Below are 25,246 nucleotides of genomic sequence, written 5' to 3' on the forward strand. Positions count from 1 at the left end.
TCTGGTCTTGTCTTGTCTAGCTTCGCTTTGTTTGTCTGATTGTCCAGCCCCACCCTAATGTGTTTCACCTGATGTCTCTCCTGTTCCCCATTACCTCATTACCTCTTGTATTTAACCCCAGTGTTCCCTCAGCTTCTTGTCTTGTTTATCAACTTGCCCATCCCACGTGGTTGCTCCTATTCACCTGATCGCCCCGTGAGTTTTGTCCCTGTGTAATCTCCTGTTGTTTTGCATTGTGCCCGGTCTTTTTGGATTTCGGATTTTGGGTTTTGGATGCTCCCCTGGACTTTGTTTTCCCTCGTGGGTTGTTTTTGTTTACCGACTACAATAAAGCCCTGTTTACCTGCTCCTGCCTGCCTCCGTATCTCTGCATTTGGGTCCTCACCCCACCATACTGTGACAGAAACAAAACACACAAAAAACTGACCTGTCAATAGACACTCAGATAAATATCATAAGTATCAATTATGTGTAACTATTAAGTTCAATTTTTTATTTACCATAATTGGGAAATTACATTAATAAAAGGGTTGCTGATGTGTTGCAACTGAATTTATTTCTGATGGGTTTGCTTTGCTGTGGTTGTCTTTTTCTTTTCCCTTTCTCTACATTTGTCTCAGTGGGTGGCTGTCTGGAGTATTGATGTGTCCACAGTGTGGACACATCAATGTGAAGCATCTGCTTCAGTGGAAACAGCCGGAGCACGGTCCGACAGAGCGGGACATGGTCTGAGGAAGTAGGAGGGATGAGTAAAGTGCAGAAAGAGATAGAGCATGGGGATGTGGAGTGCTTTAGGATGCCCAACGGCAGAATGTTCTTGTGAGTCTTGTGACTGATCACATTTATGCTAGAACCAAGCACACACTACACTAACCCCACAGAAGAAGCACAGTGCCAGAGAATGCTAGAATTATTAAACTTGTTTATGGGTATGTTCCGGCACTCACAGTTCTTGGTTAAGGCTAGGGATAGATCATGGTCTGGTTAAATACAAAAATCCTCCCAGTGATTTGATTTCTATTGGATCAGAATACTGTCAATTTGCTGCCTGTTCTGCCAGTCGCTGATTTTCCACTTGGTAAATGGATTCATACTTTAAACATACATTGTACGGCCACTGTGTACTTTGTTGAAATGTTGAGGCCAGTTTAGAAACCTATAAAACTCGCCGTAGAGCACTTGTGGCTGTAAGAAATAAGCAGGGATGGAAAAAACTGCGTTATTATAACGGCGTATGATGTTATGGAATCAAGGAGGGGGGGGGGGGGTAACTTTTCCTGCTAAAGAAAGCCCACCGTGGTCAGAAAACATAGACACTATGACTCTGGAGTGGCTACTCACTATGAAGCGAATTGTTGTCCCTTTCTCACTTCTCCCTCGCTCTATCTCACACACACACACACACACACACACACACACACAAACACACACACACACACACACCAACCAACCAACAAACCAACCAAACATCTGGCCACTTAAATTAATTGCACTACAAAGAGTGTATATATGTGTTATTTATTTTTGCTATAGTGCTTAACAAGCATTATTTCCTTTTGCCCATTCGTGGCCTGTTAAGGGGCAATAAATATCAACAGTTCCAAATCATCGATGTTGTTATGAGTATATTAGTATTAGTAGCCACTAGACATAATATCTATGTACATGACATCTGATTGGAGGCTAATCTCACTTTGTCCCACAGCAACATTAAAAGAGTTTAGATGTTTGTACAATTTCTGTTAATAATAAATTGTACTAAGTGCCCATTTCATTACAATAGTCAGATTTATCAAAAATAATTGAACATGCACATGTATTTTATGTTCCGTTAAAGAGGGGGGGGGGGTCACAATTGAGCATTTTAAAATTTACTTGAAAGTAACTTGCCCAACACTGGAAATAAGTTTGTATCACAGGCAAGTTTATTGGAAGTGTATTGCACTTTATTTATATTTGCTTCTGTTAAAAAAAATGAATGTTTCTATGATGACTATCCAAATGTTACCTTAAGAGCCCATAAAAAATGTGTATTGAAAGTAAAGTGATAAAAAGATAAATTAATAAGGAATGTAATGTGTTTTATTTTCCAAATTTGCATTGTGTTGGTCTATCCTATCCAATATTTGCTATATTTCTAAGCAAATTATCTCTGCTGTATTCTAGATCAAAATCCCACGGGGCCCCCCCTGTCTGATTTCTGGTGCCCCCCCACCCTGTGCCACCACCCGTAAATAACGCTGGAAGGGCCCCTGTTAAGTACCCTATAAACATAATTTAAGGAGACATGGCTGCAAATGAGGGCATAGTAGAACGTCTAATAATATTATACAGGCTTGACCATCGTGTTTTCATTTTTACAGAGTCATTCTTTCATCTTCCATTATTATTCCTCTCCCACAACTGACTTACAGCAAATTTAGAGCAACCACTTCAAGTTGATTCTCCCCTCTGACTCCAGTAAAATGAGGTAAAAGCACAAAAGACGCTGAGCTAAAGTCTTCATTGATTCTGACAGAGCTCGTGTTGGACTGAATTCTAAATAGTCAGGCCACGGGTTAGGTATTGATTTCCTCCAGGACGATCTGAGGGAAGACTCTGACGCTCAACGTGGCTGTGAAGCCACCTGCTGATGGGCCATGGTGCGTGTGTGTGTGTGTGCGTGTGACACAGGCTGAATCCCCTCTGAACATGACAATTAAAACATGTCAGGAAGACAAAAGGAGCTAGTGCTGCTCCTCCCTCTTCCCGAGCCCTCTGATGTCTCCCTTTGTTCCCTTGAGTGCTGTTCAGATCGCCTATTATAGAGATTGACGGCTAGGGAGAGACACAGGAAGCAAAGTCTAAAATAAATACAGAACCGAGTCAATGGGCATACAAAGACCTGCAGAGGACTTTCAAAGGTTGTCTTGAGTACACACACACACACACACACACACACACACACACACACACACACACACACACACACACACACACACACACACACACACAAACACACACACTAAGGTAGTGCTGACAGGTTGTTTAGCATGCAGCGGAATGTTCTCCACTTGTTGTCAGGTGATGGGTCTGGGCCATAATTTCAATTCCCTTTTCCAGACTTTTCATGCCCCTCTAACCACAAATTATCTCACACACACACACACACACACACACACAAACACACACACACACACAGGAGCCCTCATACACACACTGTTGTATTGATAGAAACTCGTCAGCAGGAGAAGAAACAGAAGTTGGGATAAAAGTAGTTAGTGATCGGGGCGTAGAAAGAGAAAACAAGTCATTTGCCAGGTGGCACCTGGACGTCCTGAGGTGGAAAGCAGCGCACTCAGCTGTTCTACACCTCCTTACACACAGAGACACACAAATGGCTCGGAAGAAAAATACAGCGATCTCAAAGTTCTGTAGTGTTCTGTGTCATTTGGTCAGCTTCTCTTAGATAATCTCTTATTTCTCATCCTAACATCAAACGTTGAGGTGAGTTTTAGTCATATTTACAGTTTTTTTTACAACCACTCTGTCACTAATTTCGGAAACTTTACATCATTTCTCAAAATTCTAGAACCAAAACTTACAACCAATCATCAAAATGCACATTTTTTCAAACTTTGAACATTTGTTTCAATTGCTTGGATACAATAAACACAAACCTAAGATCATTTGTTCATTTAACAAAGATCACCTGTTCAATGTGACTCAACTTAACATCAAAGTACTACTACTTCAAAAAGCAATTCACCCATTACATTTCAAATGAGTGTCTATTCATTTCATTACAGTGATCTAACTATCAACGGATACAACTGCTCTTAATGATGAGTAAATGTTGCATTACTCTTAATGCATAGCTGTATGGAGACAGAAACAATATTCCATGTTTAATGTTTCAAGATACAGAGATTCATTGTCACCAGTTAGCGTGGAACATGAACCAATTAGACTACATTTTCTATGGCTGTAATATTTCATCATCATTCTTTCCTGTAATGTACTACTGTTTATCAGACCCTGTTTCTATGGGCCCGTGCACCACCTTTACGGTAAGACTATTTATAGTACTGACAGTACTGCACTGTATGCAGGCCCTTGGAACTGCCCGTCCAATTCCCGTCCAAAACTCGTTATTGACAATTGAGATAATAATAATAATAATAATAATGTATACTCTTTATCCCCTATGTGGAAATAACAATTTAAATTCTGTTGTTACCACACACTACACACTGGCCTTAAATGCACACACATGCTCAGGTCCTTTACATGCACTAATGGAGAGATGTCAGAGTGAGTGGCTTGCCAGTGCTAAACAGGCGCCCTGAGCGGTTGAGGGTTGAGCGGTTCAGTGCCTTGCTCAAGAGCACATTGGCAGTGTCCAGGAGGTGAACTCCTGACTGATATATATATATATATATATATATAAAGATTCAAAACCAACTTTGGCTCAGTACTGGCTCAGTGGGAATCCTACTCATTTAGTTAAAGCATATACACATGTTGGATAGTAGAGGCCCCCAACCAAGCCTGGAGAAACTGGGATTATAAGTCAAAGTTTTTACCTGCATACTGTCAATGTTGAACGGCCACGAGAAAAGCAGGATGGATGGAGCGAGGATACACTGACAGACACACAGTCACACGTATAGGTGATGAAGGGATACTGGAGGCTCAGACAGACATTGGGGAGCAGAAATAATGACAAAGAAATGAAGGTGAGCCGGATGGACAGAGCGAGGGATATGAGAATCCGCTGTACATTTCCCAGGTGGCCGAGTGAGAGGAGAGCTATTTTTCACCACTGCTGTTCTAATCGCTCACCGACGCCGACAAACCCTGACACTGCTGAGAGGACCATCTGACCTTACTGCTGTCTGCTGGCACCCGCAATCCTTAATACTAACTTACTAGGATCTCATTAGTCCCACATTGCCAGACCTCCCTCCACAGCGTTGCGGAGGAAGATCTGGATGGTCCACACAGCATTCCTGGATGGGAGAAAAACCTGCTCTGGTTTATTATTTTAAACTAGAGCTGGGCAGCCATTACATTTTTTAATTGCGATTAAAATTTGTAATCGCGATTAATCGCAAAATTAAATAATGAATTCAAAAGTAGTGTATATAGTGCAATTTTTTTAAATGTTCTGCCATATGAACGAAAGTGCCGTAACAATTGTTCTGCGAAAACTTACTAGCATTTTGTTTATAAATTAGCAGTTAAACAAAATGTTTAGTGTACATCTCAACTTGACCCTCTGAGCCCTAAGGCCATTTTTACAGTTCATTGTCCGTCTGGATTTGTTTTATATGAAAGCTTGTAAAACATCACCCCTGATGTGTACAGTCAAGGTATGAACATCATTTTTTTCAGGACAAACTGGGTTAGTAGAATATTTGGGTTGCAATGAGGTCACTTGAATGTTAAAAACGGTTGTAGGACCTTAAAGACAAATAAGTAAATAAAACGGAACATGAGTCTTCCAGATATGTATTGATATCACAGACAGAGCAGTAAATCCTAAGCCATTTTCCTCTCTAAAACACTTCTCATATGTCTTGGGAGTCGCAATGTGAAGAGATAATCCTTATAACTTATACAGATGACAAAATACATTCTTTTTTTCAAAGATAGTCCAGACGCTTTTGCCCTCATGACAATTACTTATTCCAATAATCAACATAATAATGTCATATTTATTGATATTACACCCACAGCAATGCTACACAAGCATATGTGTGTCTAAAACAGTTCTCCTATATGCAAAAAGAAACATAGATTGTGTGTAGATAGACACATTATAACTCATATAAAGCACATACTATTTACATTTCTTCAAAAAGGTCCAAATATATAATATATAATATAAATATATGCCAAATCTCAAACCAGTGAGGCAATTATCCTGTATAAAACGGTAGATATCTATCTTCTGCACTATAGCATCTTTGATCGCATACTAGCCAGTTTGACTGTGAGTATTGGCCTCTTTCAGCCTCCATACTCTTTGGATGACGTTGTCTCCCATAAATGGGCATTCTATTGCCTTTACTTCCCTAAACACAGGAGAGCAGACATGGAGCCGCGAGCTAAAATGAGCCAAAACGCGATGAAGTATGGACATAAAGTGGATTGATCTTGGATGTGGAGGTTTGGATTTAATGCTCAACGACCCCGAAAAAGGCTGGAAGTTCCAGGCTGGATAGAAAATCACCTGTAGAGGCTAGAAGGACCCAGAAGAGACCTCCGTAACCGCTAACTCGTTACCTTGTAGACGCAACTTTTGGTGAGTTTCTGTGTTGTATGGTTGATAAATTATTAAACTATGAATCAGAGGAGCTGTTTTTGCTCGTGGGCAAGTCTCTCGGTCTCAGGTCTTACAAAGCCTGTGAGCAACAAACTTTTACAATAACAAATAAATAATAAAAAGTACATTAACACGAGATAAAAAATTGCCGGCGTTAATTAAGTAATTAGTTAACGCGATAATAACGCGTTAACTTTCCCAGCCCTATTTTAAACCAATCACCATTGTCTTGGGCGGCACTAAGCGCCGGACAGAGGCACGGTGCCTCTGCAAAATAGCCTCAGGAAGGAACTTTTGGTGGAGCACGTGTACGTTCAAAGGTTGTTTTAGTCGTTAACAGAAAACTCAGATTGGACAAATAGTCTAGCTAGCTGTCTGAATTTACCCTGCAGAGATCTGAGGACCAGTTAACCATAGTCCTCAGAAATCCACTAGAGGTTAGAACGCCGACACAAAGCCAGCCGAAAAGAGGGACATTGGCGGAATTTCCAGCAGCACCGGTAAAATCCTGGCAACTTAGACTGAGCTTTTACTATAATATCTCTCATGTACAGATTTGACTGAAAACAACAACAAAGAAGAAACACAAGAGTCTACAGCCACATTCTAATCTTGTAATATACCCTCTTCTAATAGTAATAACAATATTTAAAAAAAATATATATATATATATTTATACTTTATTAATCCTGCAAGGGAAATTACAATGTTTTCACTCTGGTCTGAATTACACACATATGCTCAGAACCTATACATGCACTAATGGAGAGATGTCAGTGTGAGGGTGCCGCAGATGTCAATGGACAGGCCGAGCAGTTGGGGATTCAATACCTTGCTCAAGAGCACCTTGACTTGAACCACTTTCCGGTTCCCAACCCAACTCCCTGCAGACTGAGCCACTGCCCCCCCCAACTGTTCTACCATGTCTCCTCTTTGCTATATTATCATTTAAACTAAGCTTTAACCGGATGAGGGCGGTAGATTACAAGTCCACAAAGGGGAGTGTGGGGAAAAAGAATATCTTTACCACATGTCATGGGAATCCATTCAATAGTTGATGAGGTAAATGACTCCAAACCACCAATCAGGGGTTTGTCAGGGGTTCATCAAAAATTATATATCATTTATCACTTGAGAACCACGTAGAGTGTATATACAGTACAACACTTTGTACCAATCCACTGAGAAGACACTGAGACATTTTACGAGGAAAGTGAGTGGATCACCAAAGTCATTATGATTCATTCTTTGGGGACAATGAATGTTTGTACCAAACTTCATGGCATTCCTTCCAATAGTTATGTCATAAAAAACCTGAAAGCAGACTTTTCCCTTAGTGAGGTAATAGTGTTGCTTAATGATTTGATGTGTTGTCTCAACATCAACATGTTGCTCAGTTTCTAAATACTAGTCTCTTTAACCAAAGAAAATAATTTACAACATCCGTGAATTAATTGATTGTTTTTAGGCTATTTATAAAATAGCCTAAATTACATTTGTGTGTGTATGTTTGTGTGTGTGTCTGTGTTTGTGTGCGTGCGCGCGTGTGTATACATGCATGTGTGTGTGTATGTGTGTGTCTGTCTGTGTCTCTGTGTGTCTTTGTGTGTGTGTGTGTGTGTGTGTGTGTGTGTGTGTGTGTGTGTGTGTGTGTGTGTGTGTGTGTGTGTGTGACACTGACCTGGTAAGCAGGTGTGGTGAGAAGGAGGCGGGGTTGTCCTGTTCAGAGAAGAGAGGCATTGATCCTCCCATCAGCCACAGCCGGACCGACATGATGACTACCACCTGAGGGGGGGACATCAGTCACAATCCACCAACAGCTTCATGTTTACGGACTATTTATAGTGTACAATGGCAATACACCCTTTAAAACTGTAAGCCAATATTGAATGAAGTAATAGTAAATCATAAAAAACACGGCAGGACAGAGATACGACACTCGAACCTTTTCCAGAATGTTAGGGATAGCCACGCCCCCTGATTTGCATATAAGATTTGGAAATAAATAGAGAGGGAAATCAATAATTGTGGCATTAGAAAATAAAAGTCTTTCAAAATAAATAAACATGGACTTATGAAATAAAAAGTACCATGAAATAATTAAAAGTAAAACCTTTTAGTATATATATCTATTCGTATTTAGATATATGTAGAGTACATTGATTCATTTTTATATGAATACTTACATTAATTTAATTATTTATGTATTTGTTGCCTCATTTATTTATTTCATGATGTATTTGTTAACTCTGATGTATGATGTATTTCAAAGGCATATTTATTTATTTATTTATTTATTTATATAATTTACATAAATTTAAACCCAACAATTGTCACCACAAGCAAGCACTAGGCAACAGAGGCAAGGAAAAACTTTCTTTAAGAGGCAGAAACCTTGAGCAGAACCATGGCCCTCTTTTAGCCCCTGCCCCCCAAATGTCTGTGCACAGCATGTGTGTGTGGGTGTGTGTGTGTGTGTGTGTGTGTAACCCCCAATGACAGCGTATGTTAATCATGTAAATACTGTATCATAACAATCCTTTAACTATGTAAATACCTTACATATCCACACTACTTATATGACTTTATTTATATTTCTACTCTAATATTTATACTATTTGTGCAACTGTAACAAAGAGTTTCCCTTAGGGGATCAATAAAGTATTTCTGATTCTGATTCTGATCTCATACTGACGCACAAGTGGACCTCACACAGACACACAAACAGCAGAGGTTTGTGTGTGTGGAAGTGTTCATGAATCATGTATGTAGATTTATTTATTTTATTAGGACAATGCACATTAATTAAAATTACTTTAAATGCACCAGTTTTAGCCAGTCGGCTCATTTTCGACTGTAGTCCTAGTTACCTATCATGCATGTCTTCATTGTGGGAAAAAACCGGAGCACCTGAGGAAACCCACGCAAACACAGGGAGAACATGCAAACTTCACACGGAAAGGCCCGAAAGAACTTGGATTTGAACCCAGAACCTTCTTGCTGTGAGGTAGAAGTGCTAAACGCTGAGCCACCGTGCTTAATCAGTCACCTGTGAATAAACGCTGCACGCTTGCTGCTGCTGCTCGCCGGTAACTTTTTATTTTCTTAACTTACTAGACTCACCTTATTGGACAGTGTAACTGTCATTACCGTTTGTGTAAGTTTTCATTATTAGCTCACCTGTTCCGCTCCCAGTCTGAACCTCACCTTGACACTGCCTAAGTCCTGATCCAGAATGTGGGCCAGTAGGCCATGCATCGTCTTTGTGTTTATTTGGCTCTCTACTGCCTGTCCACCTGCTAGTGATGGGTTTGCTGCAGTACTCGGCCATCAACCTGCGCCAAAGGCTCTCCACCTACACCCGGACATTGTCTTCCAGCCCCGCTGGAGATACATCCACTGAGGGTCCCGCCGGAATCTCCCCCACAACAGCTCAACAGGAATAAAGGCCATCTGGTCCAGCTCTCGTCGCCATCCACGCTCCACTAACCGGGCTGTTGACCACAGCGTGTTAGCCCGCCAAGCTTGGTCAGTGAGTTAAGAGTCTGGGTGTCATCCTTGACAGCACACTATCCTTTTAACCCATATCAATAACATTACCCGGTCTGCCAACTTCCACCTACGAAACATCAAACGCCTTACCCCCCACACTGCCGCCATCCTTGTCCACAGTCATGTCACTTCCTGTCTGGATTACTGTAACTCTCTCCCCTTCGGTCTTGCTCACAAATCCCTGGACAATCTTCAAATGGTCCAAAATTCAGCTGCAGGCATCATAATTCAAACCCCCTCCATCCATCCATCACTCCTGTCGTCCAACAGCTCCACTGGCCCCCAGTCCAGTTCCGTATCCAATTCAAAATCCTCCTGTTTGCATTCAAGGCCATCCACAACCTTGCCCCCCCATATTTTTCTGATCTCCTCCAGCGTCCAACTCCCTCCCGCTCCCTCAGACCCTCTTCCTCCATACAACTCTCTGTCCCCTCAGCCAGTCTCAACACCATGGGGAGCAGTACACTCAGCCCCTCTGCAAGTCATTATCAGCCCCCCTTCCAAATCAAAACTCAAAACACATCTGTTTAAAGCAGCCTATTACACTTAAATGTCTTTTGCTATGCCTCTTTCTGTTGTTATTGTTGTATAGTATTTTTTAAATGTCTTATGTATGTATACCCTGTATGGCGTCCTTGAGTGCTGAGAAAGGCCCTTTTGAAATAAAATGTATTATTATTATTATTTGTGTTTATCTGTCATGAATGCAACCTCTGTGAAAACAATAATTAGAAAATAGCATGTTTTTGTCTCTGATTACGGCTTTGTTGGGCACTTTCTTTCTTCCTTCTCTAGCTCGCCCACTGCTGCGCACTCTCTCCCTCTCTCTTCCTCTAAACGCTGTGTGTTTACAAGTAGAAGTGATACAGCCTACATATTACACCTTTAAAATCTGTGTTTTACTTTGGAAAACTGCCATTAGTAATTGTAAGTATTTACAATTAGTAGGCAATTGACCATAGCATGCAGAACCACAAGTATGGTACTTATGTGGTAAAAAAATCGAAATGATTACTCACATAGGCAGAGACGAGGCAGGCTCTCTTGATGAAGGGGCTGCAGATGTGTTGGAGGTCCCTGAATCTGGAGCTAGACAGGTGACTGAGGGACACAGACATACAGCAGGTCAGTCTCACTCTACACAGCCTTAAGTCTTACTGGGTGTTTTGGCTGTTAAAGTGGCCATCTCGTTCAATGTGACTGTGAATTACATTTTAACTGGTGGAGAGCAGACCCCTTAGAGCGTGTTCCACAGAGCATGTCTTACAGTAAGGAGATATTCCAAATGACACAAAGTGAAATAAACAGTGGTTAGCATTCACAATGTTTCTTAAAAAAGGGACATTGTGAATTGTAACAAGAAAATCAACACCAGCAAACAACGACAACTTATGCGTTTATTAACATGTATTGCGCGCACCTAGGTTGATATCCCCATATTTTCCCACTGATTTTATTGTTTTAATGCTTTTATTTTTACCGTAACAACTTTATACTATTACCTGCCCAGGGACTACAGATGAAATATAGCCTTTCTGGATAACTCTGGCATACTTTCAATGTTATTTCTATGCACTGTCCCGTGAAATGAAGTAAAGAGTTCCTTCATTACGATGAACAAACACACACACTGTAGTGTATTCACAAATACTGACTAGAATGTCGGCGCTCGGGCCCTAATAATTTCACAATCCTATATTATTTCACTTTGACATTTGTTTGCATTGTGACAGGTTTTTCAATGTCAATCTACATTTTTTCTTGATGGCTGTAAATGTTCAGTGACAGCTTTTCTTGTACGCTTTAAGATTTTTACTATGTCAGTGGTTTTCAATTTTAACTTAGTGCCACTGTTTTGGAGTAGGGAGGAGGGGCCTGAGGGGAGGGTTAAAATGGGCATGGTTTACGGGCAATTTACATAGGCTACTGGAGAGAGACTGCACCTCCACAGGAATCCTCACAGATGTGTTAAAACCGCAAATCTGCTATGTCTTCCTCAAGTTCACCTGGAAACTTTACCAAAAAAAAGAAGCAGGCTGGTTTAGTGTTAACTTTTAATGTAGGCCTGAGCTGTGCTGTTACGGCACAGGACAGATTCCAGATCGGCCAATCTGAGCTTTCATTTTTTCAAAGGCAGAGCATAATACCCAGGGCTTGGTTTAAACTATCACCATTTCTAGCCACCGAGGGGCCATAGGCAAGCTGGGGTAACTCATATTAATGATAAAAAATCTCATAAAGTGACATTTTCATGCCATAGGACCTTTTAAAGTACCTGGCGGCAGCCAACTACACACCAGTTAACCTAACTGCACTCACAAGTCTGTCTTCTCCATCAAAACAAATGTTGTGTTGGCGCTTCTTCCTAATTAAGGACATTTTGCGACCTCTTAGTAGTTTTGTCCTTAAAAAGTGTCCATTTTAACAACATGTAAGTGTTTGCATTACTGCAATGCAAAGTTTTCAAAGTCACCACACACATTCATTGATCCAGCCATTCAATAAAGATAATTATGAACCCCCCCTCCTCACCCCAGACCACAGAATCCTATAGATTAGCCTGAGGTAGAAACAAAAGAAAAAGCTTTAACTGCAGAAAAAGGCAGCAAGAGAATAAGATGAGAGGGAGGGATCATGCAGATACTACTGAAAGGAAAAGCAAGGAGAATCCATTCAACACCCCGTCACTTTGAGATGTTTCCCTTGTGCAGAGCTTTCAAAGCATTCTAGAGACGGTGAGAGAAGAGATCTCACAGGAATTCTACACTCATTCTGTCTGTCTCACACTCTGTCTCCGCCTGTTTCATCTTTGCTTCTCTCTCCCTTTGCTCTTGACTCCCTTTACTCTATATTTGTCTTTGCTCTGTCTGTTCTGCTGAGATTTGAGGAGGCAAGACACAATGACAAAGAGTCAGACTCTGCAGCCGCTGCAGCCATTGCACTCGCGTCTGCACTGCAAAAAGAAAAAGAAAAAAGAGCTAGGCTGTTTTCCCTGAGTAACACCATTGAACTTGTTTCTAGAGAGTGGTGCACTTACTTACTTTTAATGGACTCAAACGCTCTCAATAAAAATCTCAAAAGTAAAAAATGTTAGCAATGTGCACTTTGGAGAGAATCCGGGTGAAAGCATTGATACCTTAATTATTTGGTGTGTTCAACCATAGCAGTCATGAGGCAGAATATATAAATAGTATGAATATAAATATCGGTTCTCATAAGTTTTGAGATGATTGAGACATGGCATTTGAAATTCGGGATCATGAATAAGTCACTTCTTTTTTGTATTACCGTTGTTATTAGAATCAGAATTAAGTTTATTGCCAAGTAGGTTTTCCCTTGCAGGAAATTGGCTGCGGTGCATACAATAAACATGCAGGCAAAGTACTTCTAAAGTAAAAAAAGTATAAATATAGAATAGAAGAATGAAAAAGACTATCTTATATTAATAATGTACAATTTAATTGTTTTAGAATGAGAGAGCAGTTGTTGATCAGCTCATCAGATAAACATTCACACACATTCACACTCCGATGCGCAGCACCGGGGGCAACTCAGGGTTCAGTGTCTTGCCCAAGGACACTTCGACAATGACTGCAGGAGCAGGGATCAAACCACCAACCTTCCGATTGGCAGGCAACCGCTCTACCACTGAGCCACAGCCGCCCCATGTACGTATTGTAAATAGACGGCAACCCTGTCTGAGACAAACCTGGGTTTGTTGTTGTTGTAGTGTAGATTGACAAAGTTTCAGAGGATGAGGGCCAAACATTACTGAACATTGGCACAAAGGTTAAAGGAATAATGTATGTAAATCAGTGGTTCTCATTCTTTAGAATTTCAGTGGTCTTAGTTGACCCCTCAACATTAATTTAACTTTGGGTCCCTGGTGTAGACCTGTTCACCACAGACCCAAATCTTCTCAGCTGTTGCTGACATATGCTACTGTCTCTTCATGTGGTTCATTATGTTTGGCAAATTGTCTGGGTCAGTTCTTATATCATAAGAAGTTAATAATGTAAATGCTAAATGCCCTAAAACCTGTTAATACAACAATGCAAAGGTTCTTAACCCTACAGTTTTGCACATATCATGTAAGACTTGATCTCTCCATTTTTTGCAAAAAAAACTCTCCAGAAAGTGCCATTTAATGGTTTATTTTTCAAATTTTTTTGCTGGGGGAGCATACCCCCAGACCCCCCTAATCCAACCCTGAAGGATGAAGACCCAAAGAAATTGCTTTGTAAGCGGCAAAATATCGGTTGGCCCCCCAAATCTCACTCCAAGGTTTGGGGAAAAGTTGGCAGCCCTGAAACAACCACACCAAGAGGGAAAACAAACCTCCAGAACAGAATCCAGTGATTCTACTTAACTAAATGAGGCTGGTGAATTTATAAATGTAAATGACAGTTGTAGCGGGCATAACACCAACACTCCTACCTCTGCAGTCTCCTTTTGGTCAGCTCCATAAATGTATTATTAAATTTATGCTGAATTGTCTAATTGACAAATAGGGGTAGACGTTAGATGGTGATGCCATGTGGCTTAGAGTCCCTCATCAGGGTCGTGAAATCAACGTCCCAGTCTCCTGCCAACTCTGCTACCCTCTTACAAACCTGCTAGCCCCGGCTAGCCATCCAGCTGGGCAATCAAGTTTTCAAATGTAAACATCAGATTAAACACCACCGAAAATGTGGAGAAGATGAGCCCAAGCTAGCTTAGCCTAGACTATCTATGCAACTTTAACATCTACATGCTTCCATTGGCCCAGATAATGACTATAGTCTTGCGTTGACTTCGCTAGCCTGGCTGGTCAAGTAGACAAAGTAAAAGGTGAAGATGGCTACCAGCTACGACCTTTGGCTACAACCCCGACCATGTGGCAAGCAAGACTATGTCTGCGTCCATCTCCATCTTAAACACTGATGTCATGGGATTAGATTTCACTGGAATTCTACCTCGTACAATTGTGTCTGACAAATAAAAATGGATTGACTGACTAACGAATCAAGACTCTATAGTTTATGAATTGCAAAGCAGATAGTGCTGAAGTAAATGTTTCAACAGATTAATCGACTATGAAAATAATTGTTAGTTGCAAACCTAGCTCCCACCACTACATAATAAGTACGCACTATAGCAATGATTGTTGTGCTCCTTACATGTAGGCTTGTTCTGATGCTTTGGCAACACAGATGGATTTTTTTTGTCATGCCAATGATCAAACTGAAAATCTGAGAAAGAGAGACAGCGAGAAGAGAGAAAGAGAGAGAGAGAGAGAGGGAGGAAGAGGGAGAGAGTGCGGGAGAGGAACAGACAGATGTTGTTAGTGTCTTCCGACCCGGGCCTCAACTTTTCCCATAGGATCATGATAAAGACGATTCCGTGTCTCGGCATGGCAGGATGCTAATTTACCATGACAACTGTTACCGTGGCAACACTGAAGGATGAATGGAGGGGAGGAGGTGTGTGTTTGTGGGGAGGTGTTGTTGGAGGTAGGAAGTGAAACAGAAAATAGAGTGTAGCTGATTGTTTTGAAGAAAGGTCGGAGCTTCTTCTCACACATGAACAGGAGACGGTAAAGGACTGCAGCTCAAGTCAAAGCCCTCGATACTCACTCGCAGCTGAAAATCCTTTATAATTCCTCCTTCTCAGTGACATTTTCTCTCCTCCTCCTCTTCCTCACTATGTACCACGGTTATTTAAACGTACCCAGCCGATGAAAAACGACAGGGCCTATGCACAACACTCCAGGCTAAGACTGAGTCACTGAATGGGTGCAGTGGAAGCTCTGAAGTGACCTACACACACACAACACACACACAACACTGCTGCATGGTATCAGCGGTTGTAGATCATGATAATGATGAGATATACGTCTCCAAATGGCTTTATGATGTAAATGAATCCACTTCTGATAAAAACATGGACAGTTATGGGTGTTCCGTATCATACATTTAAAAACCTCCATAATGTTTTTATTTTTTATTTCTGGAGTCATTTAATGGAAATGTTCAGTTTCCAGGAATTTCTAACATTTAAGGATAGCAATTCTCAGAATATGTGTCAGAGCTTTATGCAGGATCGACATTAATAGACCTTATTTACCCTCCCTGTTTTGCTGCTTTTTCTCATCACTTCTTTCTATCTCTCATCTCTCTCTCTCTCTCTCGCGCTCTCTCGCTCTCTCTGTCACTCTCTCAGAGTTGATGTTATGCCATGCAATGTCTTATGATGTGTGATGTAGTGTGAACTGTGAAGGGCAGCTCTGGGGCAGTCACAGAGCTGAAACCCTTCACAACTCTCTGACACGGACAAAACCGACATTCTGCCTGCATGCTATCTGTGTGTGTGTGTGTGTGTGTGTGTGTGTGTGAGTATGTTTGTGTGCGGATTAGGTGCCCTTTTTTGATCATTTAACTGAACTAAATGTCCGTGCACCTTCCTGAACACCCGCCACATAATGTTCCATCTAAAACTGGACACTTCAGTCCTGGAACTTCTGTCACTCTGCTTACAAAACTGTCACCAAGATTGCAGTTTCAGCACTTGACGCCATGTTTACTAAATCAAGTCATTTTAAATCTCAAAGGCAGAGTGGAGGCCAATTTAGCATGACTCACAGGAAATCCATTGACACAACGGTAAGCTAGTAAGGATTTAATTCATTCATAAATTAACTAATGAATTAATTAATGGTGGTAATGGCGCAGTGGATATAACCCATGCCTTTAGTGTGAGAGATCTGGGTTTGATTCCCACTGCGATACATCAACCAATGTGTCTGCAAGCAAGGCACTCAACACCTAGTTGCACCAGAGGCGTGAGACCTCTGACATAAAGCAAATGTAAGTCACTTTGGATGAATGACATGTAATGTAATAATTAAAGTAGGGCTGTAATCTCCCAGTCGACTAGTTGATTTATTGGTCGATACGTTCTGGATCGACAAAAATTCTGATTGGTCGATTTTTTTGCCGTGTTATTTCATCCAGTGGAAGCATAGACCGTAACTGTCTATGGGTGGAAAGCACTAATTGCCAATGGGGGTGTTTTCGGAGCATCCCTGTTTCACAGTAACAGTCTGTCTTCAGAACACCCCCCTGTTTTCTCTTTTGTTGGATTAGCCCAACCCACTGGGGACAGATTGAAGAAAGAACTAAAAAGCCTTGTTTTGCAGAATATTTATTTAATTGTGAGTGTTTAATTTCCAGTAAGTCCTCCTCTACCATGTCAAAGACATCGCCAGTGTGGCAGCATTTTACAAAAATAGATAATGGGAAAAAGTTGAACGCAAAGTTTGCAAGCAACAGTTTGCATATCGCAGCTCGACAGCAAACATGGCATATCACCTAAAAACAGTAAGCTAACCTGTCTGCGTTAGGTTGCCCTGTCTGTTTTGAGTAGACTAGCTGTATGAACATATCAGAATTGGCATATTTCATAGTCTAATAATCTTTTAATGAATACCGGCGCACCCACCTGCAACTACGGTAGCCTCCCCCAGACCCCCCCAAACCCCGCTGGATGTTAAGCCTCTACTATCCAATACGCAAAAATAATATCACGGAAGGAATTGTTGACTTTATTGCTCAGGATATGAGGCCCATTGCTGCTGTGGAGGGCTGAGGTTTGAAGAACTTGTTAATATACAGCGCCAGCACGAGTAAGAGTAAAAGCTTTAAACTAATAGTCTATCCGTGTCTCTGTGTTCAGCCGCTCCGTGCAGGGAAACAGAGCGCTGATGCAGTGCTGTCAGAGCCGACAGACGAGTGTCATTTTAGTGCAAAATAATTAGGTAAAAAATGTTTTAATATACTGCAAATAGCCTACAAGGACAAGTACTGCGGGACAGTACAGTTATTTAATCTTTGCATCTCTTTGCAATCTCTGCATTTTTTTCCCGCCCCTCCGCGGAACCAAGTAGTGACCTAAATGTGTAGGGGTTCACAATACACCAAATCCACGATAGGATTCAATTAAAAAAAATGTCAGCACCTTTGCCAATTCCAATATCAGCCAATAAATGGCAGGGGGCTGCATTACAACAGTTTGAGTTTCTCAGAGTTTACAGGGGGCACCTGAATGCACCAAGAGTTTACAAGCTGCACCTGCATGCACCATAAAGTCCTTTCATGGCCCACATGTTTTACCTTTGTCCAGGGGTGTGGTGCTATTTATTTAAGTACCAGCTCCCCTGATCCATTCCATGAGGTTTCTGTGAGCTTCTTCCGCAAATAAATCATTTTTCATAATAAAAACAATTTAAAAAAAACAGTGTATTTGTTTTCAATTCTGTTTAGAGTTGTAAGCGGTGTAAAACTTAAAGGCATGAAACAAATGCTGAAACCTTTCAATCAATTTTGGCATTTTTATCCTCTTCTGGACAAGTCAAGTGACTGCTGTGAAAGGGCAGCTGACAACATGGCAAAGTCTGTGTGACAGCTTGGAGAGACAGCTGACAAGAAGGAACAGATCCTAATGGGGCTGTCATGGGCTAGCTACCCTTGGCAGCAGTCCCCTAGTTCAGTTGCTTGGAGACAGCCACTAAATGCCACAAAAAGTCGACAAGGTTCCCCCTAGAGCCTGTGATGGCTCACTGTACTATTACTATTGATAGCACGGTTCCAGATCCTAGTACGGAAACAGCTATGGAAAAGAAGAGCAAAGTGCATGAGAAAGTCATCAGCAATATGTGTACATGTGGGTTGGAGAAAATAACATCAGTAAATGGCTTAAGGATCCACCAAGGGAGAAAAAAGGGCTTGAGAGAGCAGAGACTGGGCCTCACACTGACAAGCACTTCATCTAAGGGAACAGCTCAAATCAGTCGAGTGAAGCACAGCGATGGGATGCTAACCAAAGCTCAAGGAGCATCAACACCCCCGTCACTGGAGAAAATGCTACAAGCACAGTAATTCAAAGATTAAGATCAAAGGGCACAAACCGGGTGTGATGTGGCCCAAAGTTGGCAACAAAAGGCTTGGAAGGATGGGTGACATAGTGTAGAAAAGTGCTTTAGAGTGGTTAAAGGGAGAAGGGAAAAGAAAGTACCAGCACCAGCCAGGCTTAGGAGACAGCAAGAGATCGAGAGGGTACTCAGAGAGAGGTGACAATTACGCAAACAATTGAAAACAACAAGAGCAAAGGTATCGTGGCACTAAGGCGGACATTGGGAGCCGCCTGGCGAGAAAATCTGAGGAAGATTCGCAGGAAGAGAAAGCATTAAAGAACATGTTTTTATTAAGACCCCTTCAAGTTTGGCAGAGACCTCTTCACAAAGACAAAAATTGAACTTGGGAAGTAACCAAGCAGGAACTGGAAAACGGCCACTACAATACCAAAAAGCATGAGCAGATGGTAACTCCCCCAAACATCCAACCAATTCAACCCCCTGAATTCAATCTAGGCCTCCTGAATGGAAAGAGGTTGAAAACACGGTCCGGCAAGCAAGAGCAGCAGGGTCTGACAGAGTGCCATATGGGTTCTACAAGAAGGCACCTAATGTGCTGTGCTTTTTCATGAAAATAGTGTGGGAGAAGCAAAAAAATACCCAAAGCTTAGCAAAGGGCTGGCGGTGTGCAAAAAGAGAAGAATGCATCAGGCATCAACCCATTTTGGCCAATCTCCCTTACTGTTGAGAGGGAAATGTTTTTCAGCATAGTAGCACAAGCAAAGGCTGTCCGCCCACCTGAAAGGGCCAAAAATATATTGATACATCTGAACAGGAGGCAGGAATTTCGTGATTCTCTGGTTGCCTGACGTGACACAGGGATGTAACGATGCATCGTCAATCGGTTCAATTTAATTGTGTAAAGATTACAACAGGTTGTGATAAAAAAATGAATCGGGATGCAACAGCCTAGGGACTTGACACTAGTTAACATACAGCAGGTTAAGTTAGCCTAACGTTAGCTAGTACCTTTAAGCTGGCTTAAACACGGTTAAAATGAAAAAAACTTTGTTGGTATAAGTTATTGTTATTACGTTTTAAATAAATCCTTTAAAAGTATCTATACGGTCATAGCAATAACCAAGCCTTTCTTTAATCTTCAATTTTGTATCCATTTTTTGTTATTGAAAATAAAATACATTTTAGTTGCAGAGGACACATCTGTTGTTTTGCATATAAAGAAAAGGAACATGTTTCAGTCATTTCATTCTGTAAATTAAAAAATCTTGAAATAATTGTATGGTAAAGTTCAGATTGTGAATTGAATCGAATCGATTTGAGTTACATCCCTCCAACCTAGGCATCCAGATTTGTTGTGACCTGTTAGTGGCTGGTACAGCCGTTACTGATGAAATCCCCTAGGACTAATAAATAAATCATTTTACCAGTACTATTTGTGTCGTGACATTTTTTTAAATCCATGTTTGCTAGCTACCATCCTTTCCACATCGTAACCCTGTCTATCTAAAGTATGAGTTTCTTTTTGACCGAAATACCACAAAATAGATCCAAATGGATTGGATTCGATACAACGCTCTTTGCAAACACAATTGATCACTTTCATTCCTCTGATCTTAACTATCAGTCAAAATAATTCAGAATTTCAATTAAACTCAAATATTAGGTGTAATTCTATATAAAAGAGGGTTATTGACCATGAATTCCAAAAAGTACTGAAAAACTAGTGGAAGTAAGGTGGTGTTAAAAACTAAAAAAAAGTCGAGGGGACGAAAATGTCAAAACTTTGTTTGTTTTTGACCCGGGGGAACAACACAAGGGTTAAACAGGCCCGTCACAGTCAACACTAAAATAATTAAACCGGCAGCATATGAGCAGGTAGTGTCCTTCAGCTCACGGACAAAACAAACAAAACAGGGACTCACTCATAAAAACACAGCTTGTTCGCATTTGTTTATGAAAAACAAAAGACAGAACACTCTTATTTTTAATTGGAAAAAAATGTATCTTTGGCATCTCTTACTCCCCCTTCAACTAAAATAAATGTGTGTACCGCTGTGTCCAGTCCAGGAGTGGGATCATAGTCTGTCAGCACAGAATGTCCTAGCCACTCTTACTCTAGAGGCTTGCTCTGGGGGGAATTACTAGAATTATTGGTTCATTGTAAATTATAGAGTGAGGTAACAGACCTAATAGATTAGGTAACAGACCTAATCTATCTGTAAATTTTTTTGAGATAAAAAAAATAAATAATAATAAATAGAATTCATATAGCCCTTTTTACACAGACCCAAAGATGCTTTACAGGGGAGGTAGAAAACATAAACAATGCAAAACAGAACAGAACACAAAACAGAACAAGATTCAGGCAGAGATGAAAAGGGAGTGGGGCGACGTGCTACAGATAGGCAAAGGTGAAGAGATGGGTCTTGAGGTGGGACTGGAGTATGGTGAGGGACTCACGGATTTCTAGGGGGAGGGAGGTCCAGAGCCTGGGAGCTACCCTGGGGATGGGTCTGCAGAGGTTGGTCAGTGAGATATGAGGGGCCCAGATGGTGGAGGGCTTAGTAGGTGAGGACCAGGATTTTGTAGGTGATCTGGTGGGAGATGGGGAGCCAGTGGAGTTGTTTTAAGACTACAGTGATGTGGTGCCAGGATTTGGAGCGGCTGATGAGGCGGTGGCTGCGTTCTGGACCAGTGTGAGTCGGTTGATGTTGGTAGAGCTGAGGCCATGGAGAAGTGAGTTGCAGTAGTCCAGTCGGGAGGAAATAAAGGCGTGAATGAGTCTTTCAGCAGCGGGGGATATGAGAGAGGGTCTGATTTTGGCGGAGGTGAAAGAAGGAGGTTTTCATGACATGCAGGAGTTGCTAGTCCAGAGTGAACTGCTGAGTCTTGGCACAGTGATGTAATCATCGCTATGGCTTGAAATGCTTTTATAACCCCCGTCCCCCCCCCTCCCCTCGCAGTTGACAATTTTTTTCGCCATGATCAGGGCTTATGCATTAGAGCATACACACGGCATCCCAAAAAATCACTCATCCATCTGCCAGATTAGGACCAATTTGCATTGCATAAAACCCCGCAGAAGATTACTCTCAGGCATCGTTACAGCGCCACAACCTTTCCCAGAGAAAAGGCTCCAACACTGTAACACTTGTTAAGGACTTTCTTTCTTGAAATATTAGGACTTTCTATCTTGAAATATTAGGACTATTAAGACTTTCTATTTTGAAATATTAAGACTTTCTATCATGAAATAATAGGACTTTTTATCTTGAAATATCAGGACTTTTTATCTTGAAGTATTAGAATTTTTTAATCTTCAAATATTAGGACTTTCTATCTTGAAACATTCCCCTCTGAGGTGTAGTGGAGGGGAGTAGGAAGTAGCAGCAGGGGTGGGTCTAGGATCAGACCTTGGGGGGGCTACCCCACTATTTAACTACTGTATTAGCAAATCAACAGTTAAAACAACAGGTGCAGTCTCAAATAAGTACACACCAACTTGTTTAAGTTGTTTAAAGCTGTGTGTGTGGCTGCTGCTCTCCCCAGCACGTTCTACAAAAAAAGCCAAAGGGCGCCACTGTCCAAACGTCCGTATTATACGAGTTTGGAGTGAGAACGCAATGCCAGTGCAGCACAGAAAATGTACGAGAAAAGAATAAAGACATTACTTAGGGAATTCTGGGAAAAGATCAAGAGATGGATATGGTCAGCAAAGCATTCTAATGAGCGTCAAATCAGAGACAGAGAAAGAAGGAGGAGGTGGAGGAGCTCTCTTTTCTCTTCAGAATAATTATATATTATATATTTACAAATAATTATAGTAGGTGTTCCCATACAAGCACTTTGGCTTGGTGTTTTGGTGCATAACAAACATAGAAATAAAAATACAAGCAAGTACTTGAAAGTCTAGAAACATAAATATAGAAAACTTTAAAAAAAATACTATGAAAAATATGTAAAATATATCTGTTTTAAAATGAAAGAGGGGTGCAATTTTGTGCAGGAATGTGCAAAATACTAACCAGAGAATGAGCAAAGGTTTATTATAGAGTATATTGATTGTGTGCAATATTACAGCGATAACCGTCCAAAAGATGCGCGCAAGTTTGACACATAGAGACAGATGTGAGGAGGGTAATGTAACATGTAGTGTCTCTTTACGGCTTTAAACAAAAAACCACCTCAAACACCTCCCTGAAGTCTTCATTATTGCCGGTCTGCTCCAGAGTCAGCAGGAAATCCCCTCACATTTCAGGGAAACGTAAAGTTAGGTGTCAAGCAACCGGGGTAGGGGTACTTCATGCAGCATGTCAGAGAGGTGAAGAGGGATGGAAAGGAATGAGGCAAGTAAAGTGGAAGGAATGCAAGGGGAAAGACTGCTGCATTTTGCATGTTGGAGAGAGAAAACAAGGCAGAGAGACAGGAGGAAAGACAGGAAATTACGCAAAAAACTACAAAGTTGAGAGACTTTTTCAGGTCAAAAGGCCGTTGTTTATGCTGTTCCTTCCTCCTCCAGAATCAAGCGTCATTATTTTCACCTGTTCTTGTCTTCCAGTCTGGAAGTCTCACTCAAAAGCTCAGGTCATCTTTTAGAGATTGACATTTCGAGAGTGTCACTCCCCGATGTAAGTCAAGTTCAGATTTGACTCGCACATGCGTCATTTTGCGACAAGTAGCATCTAAGATGCCCAGGTAACAACTGAGTCGCGTAAGCTTGACCAAATAGCGTTTGCTTGATTGCGTAACGTTATCTTGACAGCATAACATAAGCATGACCGAGTAGCATTAGCACAACCGACTAACGTTAACGCAGTCGAGTAATATTAAACGTGGCAGAGTAACGTTGACGCGGCAGAGTAACGTTGACGCGGCAGAGTAACGTTAGCTTAGGGTTACCAGACGTCCCCGGCTTCCGGGGACAGTCCCCGATTTTGGCCACCTGTCCCCAGCTGGATCTTTCCCCCGAAATGTCCCCGGTTTTCACTGTGACTGACAGACCCGAAATTGGAATGAAAGAAAGAAAATACTGACAAAACGTAGCCGATGGCCGCACACCCTACACACGCAGGCTCAAGGCAGCCAGAGCAAGCGGTTCTCAGTAGTGTTTTAGAAAGCCGTATTTTACGATGCTAAAATCACTGATTATTTACATTGAGTCTTGCGGGTTTAGCGAACGCAATTTTGCAGACTTTTATGTTTTAAAAAGGATATTAATTTTTAACAGAAAGGTCGACCTCCTTAGAAATCCTTTCCATAATGTTGTCAGACACTTAGAATATTAATCTGAGTCTGTTAGCAGCAAAATGAACACTTTTATGAACGTAAATATAAGCTGGACAATGATCCTATTAACTTACATTGTAGCTTGTTTCTGCCGACTGGAGCGATCTTGTTTAATACTGCATCAATGTCAAAGGAAAATATGTCCTCAATAGTTTTTATTGTATCTGACTCTCAATGAGCTGTTGCAGAAACAAGCCTTGAGCAATAAAGCAAAAGCTGTCAGTAGTTCAATAAACATTAAAACATTATGAAATATTGAAACTTTCTAGCTTGAAATATTAAGACTTTCTATCTTGAATTATTAGGACTATAAGGACTTTCTTGAAATATTAGGACTATTAAGACTTTATATCTTGAAATAATAGGACTTTTTATCTTGAAATATTAGGACTTTTTATCTTGAAGTATTAGGATTTTTTAATCTTCAAATATTAGGACTTTCTATCTTGAAACATTCCCCTCTGAGGTGTAGTGGAGGGGAGTAGGAAGTAGCAGCAGGGGTGGGTCTAGGATCAGACCTTGGGGGGGCTCAGCCCCTAATGAGAACAGCTCTAGGTCTAGTGTCCCAGTTTTAAGTTTTACAAAAGTAAAAACATTACTTGTTTTGGAGGTAAATATGCTTCTGAGCCGAAAATGTCCCTGGATTTTGTCTGAGAAATGTGGTCACCTTCCGTTAGCTTGACCGCGTAACGTTGGCATGACCGAGTAGCGTTAGCATGGTCGAGTAATGTTAGCACAACCGAGTAACATTAACACGGCAGAGTAACAATAGCATGACGGAGTCATATTAACACGGGGACGGCTGTGGCTCAGTGGTAGAGCGGTTGCCTGCCAATCGGAAGGTTGGTGGTTTGATCCCTGCCCCTGCAGTCATTGTCGAAGTGTCCTTGGGCAAGACACTGAACCCCGAGTTGCCCCCGGTGCTGCGCATCGGAGTGTGAGTGTGTGTGAATGTTTATCTGATGAGCAGGTGGCACCTTGTACGGCAGCCCCGGCCACAGTGTATGAATGTGTGTGAATGGTGAATGTTTCCTGTAGATGTAAAAGCGCTTTGAGCAGTTGTTAAGACTGGAAAAGCGCTATATAAATACAGCACATTACATTACATTTACATTACACGGCAGAGTAACTTTATTACGACCGCGTAACGTTAGCACGACCACGTAACGTTAGCACGACCGCGTAAC

The 25,246-nt window shown here is 41.3% G+C and overlaps 1 protein-coding gene and 1 long non-coding RNA gene across 2 annotated transcripts in view; one reads left to right on the forward strand and one right to left on the reverse strand.

Annotated features, from left to right (window-relative positions):
• The window catches only part of LOC117938572, a 27,727-nt gene extending 20,915 nt beyond the window's left edge, over window positions 1-6,812 (forward strand). Inside the window, exon 3 of the long non-coding RNA XR_004655435.1 lies at window positions 6,682-6,812. This is a non-coding gene — a long non-coding RNA (uncharacterized LOC117938572). The remainder of the gene's footprint in view (window positions 1-6,681) is intronic.
• Window positions 1-25,246, reverse strand: part of tmtc1 (transmembrane O-mannosyltransferase targeting cadherins 1) — a 138,433-nt gene that overhangs the window by 47,034 nt on the left and 66,153 nt on the right. The window contains exons 5-6 of the mRNA XM_034863173.1: window positions 10,882-10,963; window positions 7,992-8,095 (exon numbers count right to left, since the gene is read on the reverse strand). Of these exons, the coding sequence (XP_034719064.1) occupies window positions 7,992-8,095; window positions 10,882-10,963 (186 nt within the window). The remainder of the gene's footprint in view (window positions 1-7,991; window positions 8,096-10,881; window positions 10,964-25,246) is intronic.

This window comes from Etheostoma cragini, chromosome 23 (genome assembly GCF_013103735.1).
Source record: "Etheostoma cragini isolate CJK2018 chromosome 23, CSU_Ecrag_1.0, whole genome shotgun sequence".
NCBI lineage: Eukaryota > Metazoa > Chordata > Actinopteri > Perciformes > Percidae > Etheostoma > Etheostoma cragini.